The sequence below is a fragment of the Gorilla gorilla genome, chromosome 20 (genome assembly GCF_029281585.2).
Source record: "Gorilla gorilla gorilla isolate KB3781 chromosome 20, NHGRI_mGorGor1-v2.1_pri, whole genome shotgun sequence".
NCBI classification, from domain to species: domain Eukaryota; kingdom Metazoa; phylum Chordata; class Mammalia; order Primates; family Hominidae; genus Gorilla; species Gorilla gorilla.
In genome coordinates this window covers 23,777,630-23,794,584 of record NC_073244.2, presented here as the reverse complement: position 1 = coordinate 23,794,584, position 16,955 = coordinate 23,777,630, and the positions used below count along the sequence as shown (strand labels likewise).

The 16,955-nt window shown below is 53.8% G+C and overlaps 1 protein-coding gene across 5 annotated transcripts; it reads right to left on the bottom strand.

The window, feature by feature from the left end:
- Window positions 1-9,147: 9,147 nt before the first annotated feature.
- Window positions 9,148-16,934, bottom strand: GTPBP3 (GTP binding protein 3, mitochondrial). Of its 5 annotated transcripts, none has more exons than XM_055372098.2 (9): window positions 16,690-16,934; window positions 13,620-13,867; window positions 13,420-13,506; window positions 13,130-13,332; window positions 12,846-12,918; window positions 12,606-12,749; window positions 12,273-12,438; window positions 10,547-10,825; window positions 9,148-10,393 (listed from the first exon to the last, which is right to left on the bottom strand). In XM_055372098.2, the coding sequence occupies exons 1-9, from the start codon at window positions 16,806-16,808 to the stop codon at window positions 10,168-10,170; spliced, it is 1,545 nt and encodes a 514-aa protein (XP_055228073.1). In that variant the 5' UTR covers window positions 16,809-16,934; the 3' UTR covers window positions 9,148-10,167. The 5 variants fall into 5 exon arrangements, with proteins under 5 accessions (XP_055228073.1, XP_004060301.3, XP_004060302.3 ...); XM_004060253.5 differs by lacking the exon at window positions 16,690-16,934 and adding an exon at window positions 14,211-14,382; XM_004060254.5 differs by lacking the exon at window positions 16,690-16,934 and adding an exon at window positions 14,211-14,382 and having other exon boundaries at window positions 10,547-10,762.
- Window positions 16,935-16,955: the final 21 nt, after the last annotated feature.

Here is a 16,955-nt window from a genome sequence, read left to right as displayed (position 1 = left end):
GAATCTCTTGAACCCAGGAGGTGGAGGCTGCAGTGAGCCAAGATCGAGCCACTGCACCCTAGCCTGGGCAACAGAGCAAAAAACAAAACAAAACAAAACAAAACAACAACAACAACTACAAAAGTACCACATGGCTATGAAGGAGAAAAGACTGGAAAGAAGATGAAAGCCAGGGAACCTCCTCCCCAACTTCTCCAGGCCACAAGACCCTTCAACCTGGAACAAACGTTGGGGGACACCAGCAGCCCCCAAGGCACAGGCACCTCTATACACAAAGGGAAATAGCAGAGTCATAGCCAAAGAGGGTTTAATGCAGTGGCTACAAGGCACAGCATCATGACGGCAATGCTGTTAAATTTAGTGTTTCCTTTAAACAGCAGGCCAAGAAAGATGTCTCACATCTGTAATCCCAGCATTTTGGGAGGCTGAGGATGGAGGATCGCTTGAGCTCAGGAGTTCAAGAACAGCCTGGGCAACATAGCAAGACACTTTCTCTACAAAAACCTTAAAAATTATCCAAGCATGGTGATGTGCACCTGTGGACCCAGCTAATCTGGAGGCAGAGGTGAGAGAACTGCTTGAGCCCAGGATTTCAAGACCAGTTGTGGCAATATAGTGAGAACTTGTCTTTACAAAAGATTTTAAAAATTAGCCAGGCATGGTGGCACACGCCTGTAGTCCCTATAATCCCAGCACTTTGGGAGGCTGAGGTGGGTGGATCACCTGAGGCCAGGAGTTTAAGACCAACTTGGCCAACATGGCAAAACCCCATCTCTACAAAAAAACACAAAGCCAGGCGTAGTGGTGTGGGTCTGTAATCCCAGCTACTCAGGAGGCTGAGGCACGAGGACCTCTTGAACCCTAGGAGGCGGAGGTTGCAGTGAGCTGAGATCACGCCACCGCACTCCAGCCTGGGCAACAAAGCAAGACCCTGTCTCAAAAAAAAAAAAAAAAAGAAAAGAAAAAGAAAAAAGAGAAAGAAAGTTCTAGGTTTGCAAAGAATTCTCCAGAAAAGGTACCAGTGTCCAGTTTAAAGACACTTTGGGTCATTGATATCACTAAATTAGCCAGTAGTCAGGGAAAAGCAAATCGAAAGAACACAGGGAAATCACACTGCACCCAGCAGACTGGGAAAATGTCTTTTCAAGGTCATAACACCCAACACCTACTGCAGGTAAAGGTGTAGAAAAAAGGTCCTTTTCCTACAAGACTGGTAGAAATTCAAGTCCTGTAATAGCCCTTCCAGAAACTAGTTTAGTGAAACAATAAAATCAGGCTGGGTGCAATGGCACATGCCTGTAATCTCAGCACTTTGAGAGCCCTAGGTAGGAGGATCGCTTGAGCGCCAGAATTCGAGGTCAGCCTGGGCAACATAGCGAGACCTCGTCTCTACAAAAAATTTAAAGAAAACCAGGTGTGATGGTGCGTTCCTGTAGTGCCAGCTACTTGGGAGGCTGAGGTGGGAGAATTGCTTGAGCTCAGGAGCTGAAGGCTGCAGTGGGCTCTGATTCCAACACTATGCAACAACTTGGGTGACAGAGCAAGACCCTGTCTCAAATGAACGAATGCGCAAAACTTTGACTCTGTAACCCCATCCCTGGGGCTTTATCTCTAACAAGTAAAAACTTCAGGACATAAAGCCAATGGCCGTCAGGAAAAACAGCCTTAAAATCGCTGTCTAGGGCCGGGCATGGTTGCTCATGCCTGTAATCCCAGCACTTCGGGAGGCTGAGGCGGGCAGATCATTTGAAATCAGGAGTTCGAGACCAGTCTGACCAACGTGGTGAAATCCCATCTCTGCTAAAAATACAAAAAAATTGGCCAGGCGTGATGGTGCATGCCTGTAGTCCCAGCTACTTAGGAGGCTGAAGCAGGAGAATCGCTTGAACCCAAGAGGCAGAGGTTGCAGTGAGCCGAGATCGCGCCACTGCACTCCAGCCTGGGCGACAGAGCGAGACTCCATCTCAAAAAAAAGAAAGAAAGAAAGAAAAAAATCGCTGGCTAGGATCTCAGCTTGTCTCCTCCCCCCTCACCTCCCATCCTCTCAATCCCTCAATTCCCTCCCAGCCCACCACCTGGGGTCCTGGACTGGGACGGATGAGTCACAAGGACCTGGGACCTGGCAGCGCCACGCTTAGGGCAGGCTAGTCTGGAGGGACAAAGGAGCGATATTTCCGGGATACGGAAACAAGGGCGAGAGATGGTCACTGCAGGAAGCGCTCAGTTGGGGCTCTGCCAAGACAGAGTAGGGGGGTCAGCCTGGCCAGACCGCCCAGACGGGCTGAGCTGGAGGCCCCAAGGAAGCGGGGACATCCCTGCCCCTAAGCCTACTGCCAGACAGCCCAGAGTCCTTAGGGGGAGACACTGATGCCAGCCAGTCCTAACCATCCCAGAAGACCTGATTTAGGATTTCAGAGCCAAACATCGCTGGGTTTGAATCTTGGCTCAGTCAATCCCAGCCTCCATTTTCTCATCCAAGCATTGGGTGTAATAATAATAATTCTAAGGTCAGGCATTGTTTTTGTAAATACAGTTGTATTAGGGCTGGGCACGGTGGCTCATGGCTATTATCTCAGCGCTTTGGGGGATCGAGATAGGAGGATCGCTTGAGTCCAGGAGTTTGAAAGCAGCCTGAGAAATTTAGCAAGACCCTATGTCTAGCAAAAATTTAAAAATTAGCTGGGCATGGTGGTGCGTACCTTTAGTCCCAGCTACTTGGGGGCTGAGGCAGGAGAATCACTTGAGTCCAGGAGTTGGAGGCTGCAGTGAGCTAGGATTGCACCACTGTACTCCAGCCGGGGCGACAGAGCAAGACCCTGTCTCTAAAATAATGATAGTAATAATTCTAAACTCTCCAGACACATGGGCACAGGCCTCTGGTCCTTTGTCTGTTTTGCCTTCCAGAGCATTCCAGGAGCCATCATCCCTCTAACCGGCCCCAGTGACCTGGCCCTGGCTCAGCCCCTGTACACCTGCACCTCAGCCGCTGCCTCTGGTATGGCTCCTGTGCTGGTCCAGAGGAGTCTTTCCATTACTGACTCTGTCCAAGTCCCTCTCCTGCTCACAGACCCTCCATGGCTCCCTATTACCCTTAGAACAAAGTCTAACTCCTTAGCACATCTGTGACTCCCCTTTTGCCTCCTGCTATCCTGGACTTTTTAATTCTTTGTAAAAGACTCAACATTCATTAATTTGTGCTGTGCCCTTGGATTAGAAAGCCTTTTTCATGTCTAACGAACCCTTCTACCTCTGAAGCCCAGCTCCAGAGACCCCCTCCTCCAGGCAGCCTTTCTTGATGTCCCAGATATAGCCCTTGCTTCCCCTTTTGGAAACCTCCCTCCCAGCCTCATCCCTCCCTCTTTCCAGCTCTGACCCTAAAGCTCTGACTGTCCCAGGCTGGTGACTCCTCAGGAACCGGGTGGGGGCTGAATACAGGGGGTGGGGGTCGAGCAATTGGCGGATCAGGCCCCCTTCCTGACCCTGAGGTCCAACCGCCTGGCGAGTCTCAGACTCTTTGGGGATTTCCTGCAGCCTCTATAAATAACCCCCATGGCTGCTTCCCACAAACCACCTCACCCTTCTTGGAAAAAAGGGATTGTAGCCAAGGACCTCAGGCCAGCTGTGTGCCAGGGCCCCAGGGAAGGCAGGCGGGGCCCCAGCATCCTGTCCAAAGAGCATCTCCAATCCCACCCAGGCACAGGCCCAGCTCACCCCTCCTGGGAGCCTTCAGGACCCTCCCCACTTCAAGCCCACCCCTCACGCCCAGATCCACATTATTGCTTTTCTTCTCTGGGCATCGGTTTGGTTTCCTGATGGGGCCAATAGTAACATCTGCGGACTCAGCTCATGGTGTGACCCTTTCCACTCTGGCCACCGCCCCTCCAGCCCCAATTTGTTGATTTGGTTGAACAAGCAAGGAAATGAACAAATAGTGACATATTGCCAGGAACACTGTAAATAAAATCAGGCCTGAGTCTCCTCTAGTTGGGTGGTTGGGAAACTCTGGTGGCCTCCTTTGGCCCTTGTCATGCCCTCTGTCTGCCCGGGATGTCTCCCAGGCTCTGTGTCCCCTGAAACCAGAGAGTTTCTATCTTCAACCACTGGAGGTGGAGATCTTTTTCTTTTTTTTTTTAATGTGAGCTGGAGTCTCACTCTGTTGCCCAGGCTGGAGTGTAGTGGCACCACCTTGGCTCACTGCAACCTCCGCCTCCCAGGTTCAAATGATTCTCCTGCCTCAGCCTCCCGAATAGCTAGGATTACAGATATGCACCACCACGCCCGGCTAATTTTTGTATTTTTAGTAGAGACGGGGTTTCACTACGTTGGCCAGGCTGGTCTCCTGACCTCAGGTGATCCACCCACCTTGGCCTCCCAAAGCGCTGGGATTACAGGCGTGAGCCACCACGCCCGGCCCTGAGGTCTCCTTTAGTTGGGTGATCAGAAACTCTGCGGGCCTCCTTAGGCCCTTTTCGTGCCCTCTCTCTGCCGCGGATGTCTCCCAGGCTCTGTGTCCACTGAAATCGCAGAGTTTGTATATTCAACCACTGGAGGTGGAGATCTTTTTCTGATTCCAGAAAAGATCCTGATTCTCTTCGAGACTCAGTTTCCACCCCTGTCAGGGGAAGTTAACCATTCACATGCCACCAGGTGAGTGCGGAAGGCCTAGATCCGCTGAGGGTAGCGCACCGGGAGCGTTGATGGGAGGATTGCTGGGGACCGCCTCTGTTAGCGCGACGCGCCCTCTGCTGGTCGGTCCCCGCCACGTCAGGCTCCCCGAAGAATCTCAGACGAACCTCTGCCTATCAGACCCCTCCATCCCTTCTCCAATGGTCTCCCTCCTCTTTCTCCTCCTTTCCTCTGCTCCAGCCACTCTGACCACCTCTGGCCGGGCGCGGTGGCTCTCGCCTGTAATCCCAGCACTTTGGAAGGCTGAGGCGGACAGATCACTTGAGGTCAGAAGTTTGAGACCAACCTGGGCAACATAGCAAGATCCTGTCTCCGTGAAAAAAATTTAAAAATTAGCCGGGCATGGTGGTTGTGGTCCTAGCTATTCAGGAGGCTGAGGTGGAAGGATCAACTGAGCCCAGGAGGTTGAAGATTACAGTGAGCCATGATTGTACCACTGCATTCCAGCCTGGGTGACAGAGTGAGACCCACACCCCAACCCCCCCTCCAAAAAAAAGGGCCAGGCATAGTAGCTCACACCTGTAATCCCAGCACCTTGGGAAGCCAAGGCAGGAAGATTGCCTGAGCCCAAAAGCTTAAAACCAGCTTGGGCAACATAGTGAGAACCCATCTCTAAAAGAAATTTAAAAATTAGCTGGGCATGGTGGCGCATGCCTGTAGTCCTAGCTATTCAGGAGGCTGAGGTGGGAGGATCACTTGAGCCCAGAAGATGGAAGCTACAGTAAGCCATGATCGAGCCACTGCAGTCTAGCCTGGGTGAAAGGGAGAGGCCTTGTCAAAAAAAAAAAAAAAAAGGTCGGGCGTGGTGGCACATGCCTGTAATCCCAGCTACTTGGGAGGCTGAGGCAGGAGAATTGCTTGAACCTGGAAGGCGGAAGTTGCAGTGAGCCACAATCACACCACCGCACTCCAGCCTGGGTGACAGAGCAAGACCCTGTCTCCAAAAAAAAAAAAAAAAAAAAGCAAACAAACCAACAAAAAACCTGACCATCTCACTATTCCTTGAACACACCGTGAAGTTCCTGAATCAGTGGGATATGTAATCCAGTGAAATATGTGTCAGTGGGATATGCATATGAAGGGATTTGCATATTCAGTGCCCTCTGCCTGGGGTGCCCTCCCCAGACTCCTCCATCTGACTTCCTCACCATTCAGATCTCAACACTCATCACCTCTGCCAGGCAGCCCACTTTAAGTTGCCTGACTAGGTCACTTCTCCTCTTCATGAGCTTCAAAGAAGCCATCAGGCCAGGCACGGTGGCTCACACATGTGATCCCAGCACTTTGGGAGGCTGAGGTCTCAGGATCACCAGAGGCCAAGAGTTTGAGACCAGCCGACCAGCCTGGGCAACACAGCAAGACCCCCATCTTTACTTAAAGAAAAAAAAAAAAAGGCTGGGCACGGTGGCTCACGCCTGTAATCCCAGGCATTTGAGACTAGCCTGGCCAACATGGTGAAACCCGTCTCTACTAAAAATATAAAAATTAGCCAGGCGTGGTGGCACACGCCTATAGTCCCAGCTACTCGGGAGGCTGAGGCAGGAGAGTCGCTTGAACCTGGGAGGCAGAGGTTGCAGTGAGCTGAGATCATGCCACTCCACCCTGGGCAAAAGAGCAAAGACTCTAACTCAAAAAAAAAAAAAAAAAAAGCAGCCATCAGGCCTCACTGTAATGACCTCTTTCTTGTCTCTTCTTTTCGTTGTTGTTTCGAGACAGAGTCTCGCTCTATTGCCCAGGCTGGAGTGCAGTGGCGTGATCTCTGCTCACTGCAACCTCTGCCTCCCGGGTTCAAGCGACTCTCTTGTCTCACCCTCCTGAGTTGCTGGGACCACAGACGTGTGCCACCATGCTTGGCTAATTTTTGTATTTTTTGTAGAGATGGGGTTTCACCACGTTGGCCAGGCTGGTCTCAAACTCCAGGCCTCAAGTGATCTGCCCACCTTGGCTTCCAAAAGTGTTGGGATTACAGGCGTGACCCACCACGCTTGGCCTCTTGTCACTTCTTTAATGTGAACAGGGACCAAGCCTGTTGCTCCCCTCTGTGACCCCAACATCCTGCCTGCTGTGCAGGAGGCCCTCAGCAAACTCAGATTTGGAGTCAAACAGACCTGTGTTCAAACCCCAAAGCTGGGGAAACTCCAGGAAGTAACTACTCCTGTGAGCCTCAGTTTTCTCATCTACAAAACTGGAAGAAAATAGCCACAACATCGTGCTGTGGTGAAGATTCAATAAAATGATGTGTACAATGCTGGATGCAGGAGTTTGATGAATATTCACAGAGTGAGTGAATGAATGAATGAATAAAGATTCAGCTTATAGAGGGAGAAAGACCCCTAGGTTTTGCCAGTCAGATTTTTGTTTGTTTGTTTGTTTATTTGTTTTGAGACAGAGTCGGACTCTCCCTCTGTCGCCCAGGCTGGAGTGCAGTGGCACAATCTCGGCTCACTGCAACTTCTGCTTCCCGGGTTCAAGCAATTCTCCTGACTCAGCCTCCCGATAGCTGGGACTATAGGCGCATGCCACCATGCCCAGCTAATTTTTTGTATTTTTAGTAGAGATGGGGTTTCACCGTGTTAGCCAGGCTGGTCTCGATCTCCTGACCTCGTGATCCACCCACCTATGGCCTCCCAAAGTGCTGGGATTATCGGCATGAGCCACTGCGCCCGGCCTTGCCAGTCATTTTTAAGATACAAGAGGTTGTCCTGGTGTGGTGGCTCACACCTGTAATCTCAGCAGTTTGGGAGGCTGGGGTGGGAAGATCGCTTGAGTCCACGAGTTCAAGGCCAGCCTGGGCAACATAGGGAGACCCCATCTCTATAAAAAATAAGAAATTAGCCAGACATGGGATATGGTAGTGCATGTCTGTGGTCCCAACTACTCGAGGGGCCAAGGCAGGAGGATCTCTTGAGGCTAAGAGTTCGAGGCTGCAGTGAGCCATGAATGCGGCACTACACTCCAGTCTGGGCAACAGAGTGAGACCCTATCTCAAAATTAATTAATAATTGAACTAATTAAAAATTTTTTTAAAGATACAAGAGGCAAGGTTGGACACTGTGCCATGTGCATGTAATCCCAGTACTTTGGGAGGCCAAGGTGGGAGGATTGCTGGAGCCCAGGAGTTCAAGCCTGCAGTGAACCATCACTGCACTCCAGCCTAGGAAACAGCAAAACCCTGTCTAAAAAAAAAAAAAAAAAAAGATAGAAGAGGCAAAATGTCCAGACTAATATTTTTCATCCATTGAGGTACAGAGTAAAAAATAAATTAATTTTTTTTAAAAAGGGTGGGTGTGGGGCGGGTGCGGTGGCTCACACCTGTAATCCCAGCACTTTGGGAAGCCAAGGCAGGCGGATCACCAGGTCAGGAGATCAAGACCATTCTGGCTAACATGGTGAAACCCCGTCTCTACTAAAAATACAAAAAAATTAGCCGGGCATGGTGGCGAGTGCCTGTAGTCCTAGCTACGCGGGAGGCTGAGGCAGGAGAATGGCGTGAGCCCAGAAGGTGGAGCTTGCAGTAAACCGAGATTGTGCCACTGCACTCCAGCCTGTGGGACAGAATGAGACTCCGTTTCAAAAAAAAGCCGGGCGCGGTGGCTCATGCCTGTAATCCCAGCACTTTGGGAGGCCGAGGTGGGCAGATCACAAGGTCAGGAGATCAAGACTATCCTGGCTAACACGGTGAAATCCTGTCTCTACTAAAAATACAAAAAATTAGCCAGGCATGGTGGCGGGCACCTGTAGTCCCAGCTCTTCAGAGGCTGAGGCAGGAGAATGGCATGAACCCGGGAGGCGGAGCTTGCAGTGAGCCGAGATTGCGCCACTGCACTCCAGCCCGGGCAACAGAGACTCCATCTAAAAAAAAAAAAAAAAAAAAAAGGTGGGTGTGGTGGCTCACGCCTGTAACCCCAGCACTTTGGGAGGACAAGATGGGCAGATCTTTTGAGGCCAGGAGCTTGAGACCAGCCTGGGCAACATGACAAATACCCATCTCTACTAAAAATACAAAAGTTAGCCAGGTGTGGTAGGGTACACCTATGATCCCAGCTGCTCGGGAGGCTGAGGCACGAGAATGGCTTGAGCTCAGGAGGCAGAGGCTGCAGTGAGCTGAGATCACACCACTGCACTTCAGTCTGGGCAACAGAGCGAGACTCTGTCACACACACACACACACACACACACACACACACACACACTTTGGGAGGCCATAGGTGGGCAGATCACAAGGTCAGGAGATCAAGACCAGCCTGGTTAACACAGTGAAACCCCATCAAAAACAAAAAAAGAAGACTAAAGACTATAAAAGGAATGAGGCCAGGCACCGTGGCTCACACCTGTAATCCCAGCACTTTGGGAGGCCAAGACAGCAGGATGGCTTGAGTCCAAGAGCTCAAGACCAGCCTGGGCAACATAGTGAGACCCCCCCCATCTCCATAATTCTGTTTTTTTAAAAAGAAATGACAATTTGTAGAGCAATGAACACAATACCATTTATATATGATACACAAGACAAACATATTTGAAAGGTACATCCACAAGTATGCAAACATTCAAAGTTCTGGAAAGACACACATTAAGCCATGACAACCACAGAAGGGCTAAGGAAAATTTCCATGTTGAAACACTTCTGGGGCCAGGCGTGGTAGTTCACGCCTGCGATCCCAGCACTTTGGGAGGCCAAGGTAGGCAGATTACCTGAGGTCAAAGAGTTCAAGACCAGCCTGGTCAACATGGTGAAACCTCGTCTCTACTAAAAATACAAAAATTAGCCTGGCGTGGTGGTGTGCACCTGTAGTCCCAGCTACTCAAGTGGCTGAGGCAGGAGAATCACTTGAACCCGGGAGGTGGAGGTTGCAGTAAGCCGAGATCGCACCACTGAACTCCAGCCTGGGTGACAGAGCGAGACTCTGTCTCAAAAAAATAAAAAAATTAGCCGGGCATGCTGGCACATGCCTGTAATCCCAGCTACTCAGGAGGCTGAGGCAGGAGAAGCGCTTGAGCCCCGGAGATGGAGGTTGCAGTGAGCCAAGGTCGCACCACTGCACTCCAGCCTGGGCAACAGACAGAGGAGGGAAGGGTAGGGGAAGGGGAAGGGGAAGGGGAAAGGGAAAAGGAAAAGGAAAGGGAATGGAAGGGAAGAAAATAAACACTTCTAGATCACCTGAGTTTTTTTACATTCCTTTGGTATTTGCAAAATAAATCAAAAACTACGAAACAAATATACTGAGATCCTCCTATCTCCATCCCAACCCGGATGCCCCAGCATCAAGGGTCGAACGGGACCTCCATTCAGCCCCATTCCAGGGCCTGAATCTCCAGTGAGTCCCTCCAGGGCTCTCACTACCTCTCAGCTGTGTTGCTTCACTATTTGAGAATCAAGTTCTTTCCCAGGCGAATGAGAATCCCAATTGGCCTAAACTGTTTCCAGATCCCCCGAGGCTCCTGGGTCTCCACGCAGCTTGGGTGCGACTTCCCTGGATCCCATCACTTGCCCACACAGAAGTCCCGGAAGATGATGTCCAGGATCTCCTTGGTACCCCCTCCACCTGTGAGCCGGGTCAGGTGACCCCGGGCCACCCGCAGCGCCTCTGCCGCCAGGGCCAGGTCTTTTGACTGCTTGTAGTGGCCGAGGGCATCCAGGCAACCCTGGAGGTGGTGCTGGTGCCTTGCTCGGGTCAGCAGCGGGGGATCTGTGGACGGGTCCCCACACCTGGAAGACAAGAGACTTGGTCTCTCCCGACCTTTTACAACCATCCCTTGAAGGGGAAATGGTTGTACCCATTTTGTAGGTACAGAAATTGAAGTTGAGGGATCCACACTTAAACTGTGGGTCAGGGGAGGCTGGGAGTGGGAGGGGGCTCACACTGCAGCTAGCTCCTTCCTCAGCGCCTCCAGGAGGCCTTCCAGCCCCTCTCCCGTCAGACAGGACAGCAGCAGGTGCGGGGGCAGGTCAGGACCGGGACCTGGGCCCTCCGGGGACAGCAGGTCCGACTTGTTCAGCACCAGGAGGAGGCGCTGGCTGCTGTCACTGGGGCTCTGGGCTCCCACAGAGGCTACGACGGTGGCCAGGAAGTTGCAACTGGAGGGAGAGGCCAGGTCAGAAGCGTCCAGCATGGCCAGAATGAGGTCAGCCTGCTCCAGCCTGCGGGAGCAAGGTCAACTGAGCGGGGATCCCAAGTTGAGCAATTGAAGGCACTGGGTGGAGAGACAGTGAGAGGGGCCAGGCAGAGCACTGGGGGAGCTGCGAAGCGTGAGGTCGGGAGGGAGGAGTAGAGTACCAGGGGACCGGCAGAATGTTGGGGGCCCAAGCCGAGCACAGGGGGTGGGGCAGAGCAAGAGGGGCGGGGCACAGTGCAGGGGGCAGGGCAGAGCAAGAGGAGCGGTCACGGTGCGGGGGCGGGGCACAGCAGGAGGGGCTGGGCACAGTGCAGTGAGTAGGGCAGGGCAGGAGGGGCGGGGCACAACACAGGAGGGCGGGGTAGAGCACCGTGCAGGGGGAAGAGCAGAGCAAGAGGGACAGGGCACAGCACAGGGGTTGGGACAGAGCAAAAGGGGCCGGGTACAGCACTGGAGTGGGGCAACCATGAGTGGCGGGGCAGAGCAAGAAGGACCAGACACACCACAGGGTACGGGGTAGAGAGCACCAGGGGTGGGGCAGAATGTAGGGGGTGGACAGAGCACAGGGGATGGGATAGACCGCAAGGGGCAGAGCGGAGTACCAGGGCGGGACAGAGCACGAGAGGGCGGGGCAGAACGTGAGGGCTGGGCGGAGCGCTTAGGGATGAGAAACATGTCCGGAGGGCTGGGGGCAGGACTTAATCAGAACTAAATCACTGGCCGGGCACAGTGGCTAACGCCTGTAATCCCAGCACTTTGGGAGGCCGAGGCAGGCGGGTCACCTGAGATCAGGAGTTCGAGACCAGCCTGGCCAACATGGTGAAACCCCCATCTCTACTAAAAATACAAAAAATTAGCCTGGCATTGTGGTGGGCGCCTCTAATCCCAGCTACTCGGGAGGCCCAGGCAGAAGAATCACACGAACCCGAGAGGCGGAGGTTGCACTGAGCCGAGATTGTACCACTGCACTCTCCAGCCTGGGCAACAAGAGCGAAACTCCGTCTCAAAAACAAAAACAAAAACAAAACACCAGGCCAGGTGCGGTGGGCTCACAACACTTTGGGAGGCCGAGGCTCAGGAGTTAGAGACCAACCTGGCCAACATAGTGAAACCTCATCTCTACTAAAAATACAAAAAAAAAAAAAAAAAAGAAAATAGTTCGGCGTGGTGGCTTCCGCCTGTAATCCCAGCTACTTGGGAGGCTGAGGCAGGAGAATTGCTTGAACCCGGAAGACAGAGCTTGCAGTGAGCTGAGATACCGCCACTGCACTCCAGCCTGGGCAACAGAGCAAGACTCGGTCTCGGAGTAAAAAAAAAAAAAAAAAAAAAAAAAGAACCAAATCCCTGAGATCCATGCTTGATAGGGCTTAGCAGGTTCTCTGATTCAGGAAGAATGAAAAATAAACGCAACAGGGAGAAAAGGCAGAGAAAGGGCCCCGCGTTCCCCTCCCATCACCACCCTGTCCGCCCACCTCTCCCGGGCGCGCCGCACGCCCTCCTGCTCCACGGGCCCCACGCCCTCCCGCAACCCAGCCGTGTCGCTCAGCAGCACAGGAAATCCGGCCAGGTCGACTGGGGTCTCCAGCACGTCACGGGTGGTCCCTGGCTCCGGGGACACGATGGACACAGGTTTCCGACCTGGGGGAGGGTCAGAAGAAGAGGAGAGGGTGGAGACAAGGGAGCTCTTCCCCCAGGTTCTACCCCATGTCTGGAGGGAGCTTTAGACCTGAACAATTAACTCAATTACCCAGCTCTTGGCCCCGCCCCTGGCACTAGGCCCCGCCCCCTTCCCGCCACCTACTCACTGAGCAGGTTCACTAGGCTGCTCTTGCCCGCATTGGGGGGTCCAGTGACCACTACGTGCGCCCCTGAGCGGAGCCTCTGCCCGCGCCTGGCATCTCGTAGATGTGCACCCAGGGCCACCTCCAGTGCCCGTACTTCGATGTCGGCTGTGGGTGAGAGAAGGCAGGCAGAGAGAGACAGTGAGGGGAGCCTTTGAGGGCTGATATGAGGTGTCTTCCTCCCCCACCACCAGGTAGACCCACCTTGCTCCAGGACCCCCTCCTCCAGGTTGTCATCCTCGCCGAAATCGATATAGGCCTCCACGTGGGCCAGAGCCTGGCGGGGCAGGGAGACCAGAGGTGGTGTGTGCACCCAGAAGCCCACCTTCCCACACCCAATTTGTCCAGCCTGACTTCAGGGGCCAGATTGGCGGCTCATAGGCCGGAAGCTTTCGCGCAGGGAATGAATGCGGGATTGACGGGGGTCTCATGCAGGGGTTGCACAGATGGGGTCTCTGAGGGAGAGAATGGACAAATGGGGGACTTGCTTTGGTGAGGGCCTCGGCCCAGCCACGGCAGAGGTGGCCCAGCTCTCCGTCCAGCTGCCTGAGGGCCTGCCGCCGCTGCGCCTCGGTTTCCGCGTGGATAAGGTCCGCCAGCCCCTCCACTTCGGTCAGGTTCAGCTTCCCATTGGCGAACGCCCGTCTGGTGAACTCGCCTGCCTCCGCCGGTCGAAGCCCTGGCACGCTGCCTGCAGGAAGGTCCCAGTCTGACACCCCCTGGTCCCCACCCAGGCCCACTGGGAGGACCAAGCATCTCACCCAAGGCTGCAACTCACCCAAGGCCTGCAGGACGCCGCTCACCACTGCCGGGCCTCCATGCACGTGGAACTCCACGCAGTCCTCACCGGTGAAACTCTGGGGACCTAATGTGACAGACAGCTGACAGTCAGGAGGACAGCACAGCCAGTGCAAACCCTTGGAAGGGGGAAACTGAGTCATGGGACCTACAGGAGGCTCGGAACCTGGGGACCCTCACCTGGGAACCAGAGCACCAGTGCGCGGTCCAGAGGCTCCCCGGAGCGGGGGTCGCTGAGCAGGCGCAGGCTGGCGTGGCGAGCAAGGGGCAGGTCTCGGGGTGCCGTGAGAATTCGGAGGGCGTGGCCGCTGGCGGGGCCGCTGGTCCGGATCACTGCGATGCCGCAGCGGCCTTGGCCAGAGCTTAGCGCGAAGATGGTGGCGCCGGAGCCCGGGGCTGGTGCGCCGCTGCTCCGGCGCGTGCACAATCTGGAACCGGAGGGGAGGCGAATCAGCGCACCTCGGAGGCTCAGCCTCAGTGTCAAGTAGACCGAGGGCTCGATGATCGCGAGATGCTCCAGGTGGGGGGGTTCTGCGGCTGGGGGATGCACAAATTGGATGTTCTGAAGGCCGAAGGGTGAGCGGATTAGGGACTGTGAGGCCAGAAGGAGACCCAGATATGGGCTCTGCCGCAAGGGTCATGGACGATTGAGGCACGGAAGAACGCGAATGATTGCTCTGCCGCAGGGAATTGGGCCCCTAAAACCCAGGGAGTGGGTCTGGGGTCCAAGCAGCACCCCAAGCTGTCACACCCCTTCCCCTGTAGCCCCACCTGCGAGGCCCACGTGCCGCTTGGGCCGCCAGGGTCCAAAGCCCCCGCCACATGGATTTACAACCTGCGACCCGCCTGCCCGACCTGCCTGTGTGGCTTCAAGTCGGGGCAGGAGGCCCCGCCCACTCCGCGGCTTGACTAGTAAAGTGCTCAACTATTCTCGACCACCATTGGGTATCTTAGGATACGTCCCGCCCACCGTCTGAAGATACTCGCTTCCATTGGCTGGTGCAAGGGAGAGCGGGAGCGGGAGGCGGTATGGAGGTAGGTGTAGCGAAATGTTGTTCCCCGGGCAACATGAGACCAAATTTTTAGGGTCCTAGCGCAGCGAGGCTGACAATAGGAATAAGGAATGGAAGAAAGGACAGAGTTTGCACAGGGCAGTGCAAATTACAGCGAGGGGAGGTTTTGAGTCCCGCATTTTCCATCTGCTCACTCCGCAGCCTTAGGCGTGGCAAGGACCTATGTGCGTTCAGTTTTCCCGTTCAAGAAAGGAGGGACTACACCTCTTTACGTTCAGGTTCAGACCGGAAACTCAGAGCATCTCGGTGACCGGGAGGGACGAGTACTGGAGAACCCACGCCCTGATCCAGGGAAAATCTTGCCCGAACTTCTGGAAAGAGTCCTACTTGCTTTTTCCGGAACTCTCCAGATTCTCTCCCCTCCCCAGCGTTCCCTTCTGCCGTTCCCTCGGCTTCGGATGCCCTTCCTCATTTGACAAGCTCGTCTTCAAGGCCTAGCTCCAAGATCCCCTCTTCCAGGAAGACTTCCTGGAACCCCCAGCACAGCCCTCTCTCCACTGTGGACTTCCTTGGCTCTCTCTCTCTCTGGCCCAGGTCTGCACCTGCAGAGCCAAGTGTCCGGTCAGTCTCTGGCTCCCCGAAAGCCAGAAAGGGGAGCCTCGGAGATTGCTTTCAGGTTAACCCAGGACAGCACTGAAACTCGGAATAAAGCGCTGATGGTGGAATTCCAGGCACTGGCTGGGCGGGGTCTCCGGGAGCGCCTTCTCATGGCGGATTCTCTGGTTCTGGATCAGAGCGGGCGGGCGGCGCACTTGCGTGTTAAGAAAAATCTGTCTGACAGAATAGAGTTCTAATAACCCCTTACCTCGCCCTGCTCAATATTTTTATTTACTTTATTATTTTATTTTATTTTTGAGACAGGGTCTCACTCTGTCGCCCAGGCTGGAGTGCAGTGGCGCGATCACGGCTCTTGCAACCTTCAACTTTTGGGCTCAAGGGATCCGCCCGCCTCAGCCTCCTGAATAGCTGGAACCACAGGCGCGAGCCACCACGCCAGGCTAACTTTTCGGTGTTTCTTTTTGTTTGTTGTTTTCGTTTGTTTGTTTTGTTTTTGTTTTTTTGGTGGAGACGGGGATCTCACTACGTTGCCCAGGCTTTTTTTTTTTTTGAGACGGAGTCTCGCTCTGTCGCCCAGGCTGGAGTGCAGTGGCGCGATCTAGACTCACTGCAACCTCCGCCTCCCAGGTTCAAGCGATTCTCCTGCCTCAGACTCCCAAGTAGCTGGGACTACAGGCCTGCGCCACCATGCCTGGCTAATTTTTTGTATTTTTAATAGAGACAGGGTTTGGCCATGTTGGTCAGGCTGGTCTCGAACTCCTTGCCTCAGGTGATCTACCCGCCTTGGCCTCCCAAAGTGCTGGGATTACAGGCGTGAGCCACTGCGCCCGGCCGAGGCTTTAATATTTTAAGTTGTAAAATAGGAACAAATGATGACATATTTATAGTTCATCTGCCATTCCCTAGTTGTTACATCTGTAACAAGCATACAGCAAGTGCCTACTGTGTGCTCGCATTGAGAACCAGACCTGGCCCCTCGTTCCTACCCTCGCTGGGCTTTCAGTCTAACAGACTGAGCTACTCAGAATAGTCAGGGGTTGGCCAAATGCCAGGTAAAACCCAGGTCGCCCAGCTAAATGTGAATTTCAAATAAACAATGAATAATTTTTTAGTAGTAGTATGTCCCATGTAGACATAGGACATAGAAACATTTATGTATGTATGTATATATGTATGTATTTGAGACAGGGTCTCGTTCTGTCGCCCAGGATGCAGTGCAGTGGGTGTGATCTCAGCTCACTGCAGCCTTGACCTCCTGAGCACAAGCGATTCTCCTGCCTCAGCCTCCCAAGTAGCTGGGATTACAGGTGCGCCCCGCCCAGCTAACATTTATTCTTTTATCTGAAATTTACATTTAACTAGACGGACTGTATTTTTATTTGCTAAACTTGACAACTCTATGGGATCCTCTCCGAGGTTACATCCTGAAGGGAGTCGGTGTTAACCGGACGAAGAGTGCATGAGGAGTGTTCTAGGCAGCCAAATGGTGCGTGCAAAGTTCCTAAGCAGGGCTTGCTGTAATTATGTATCACAGCCCTACTGGGGTGGTTGAAGTTACTGTCACCAGGAATCTTCCCCAACCGGCCCGCCCCTCCCACGTCCTCCCTTAGTCAAATTACGCCCATCTCACGTTCCAAACAGCGTCTCCAGGGTCCGGAGTTTGCAGATGGGGAAACTGAGGCTCCGAGGCGGGGACCAGAAGAAAGCATGGGTGGGGACAAGTTGGAGAATGCACCATCAGTGCGGGCGGGGACCAGCAGCAGGGAGCGAGGTAGGCGGGCGAGAAGGAAACCCAGAAAACAACACGGGCGGAGACGCGAACCAAAGAACTAGGCGGGCGAACTCAGCTGAGAACCCGAGAGTGACGTGCATCGGGCCGGGAAGG

Coding starts and splice junctions, on each gene's coding strand:
- GTPBP3 (XM_019015277.4), bottom strand. CDS start 14,263: ATGTGGCGGGGGCTTTGGACCCTGGCGGCCCAAGCGGCACGTGGGCCT. Junction 13,868..14,210: donor GCGGCACGTGGGCCTCGCAG/GTGGGGCTACAG, acceptor CTCCGGTTCCAG/ATTGTGCACGCGCCGGAGCA. Junction 13,507..13,619: donor ACTGGTGCTCTGGTTCCCAG/GTGAGGGTCCCC, acceptor CTGTCACATTAG/GTCCCCAGAGTTTCACCGGT.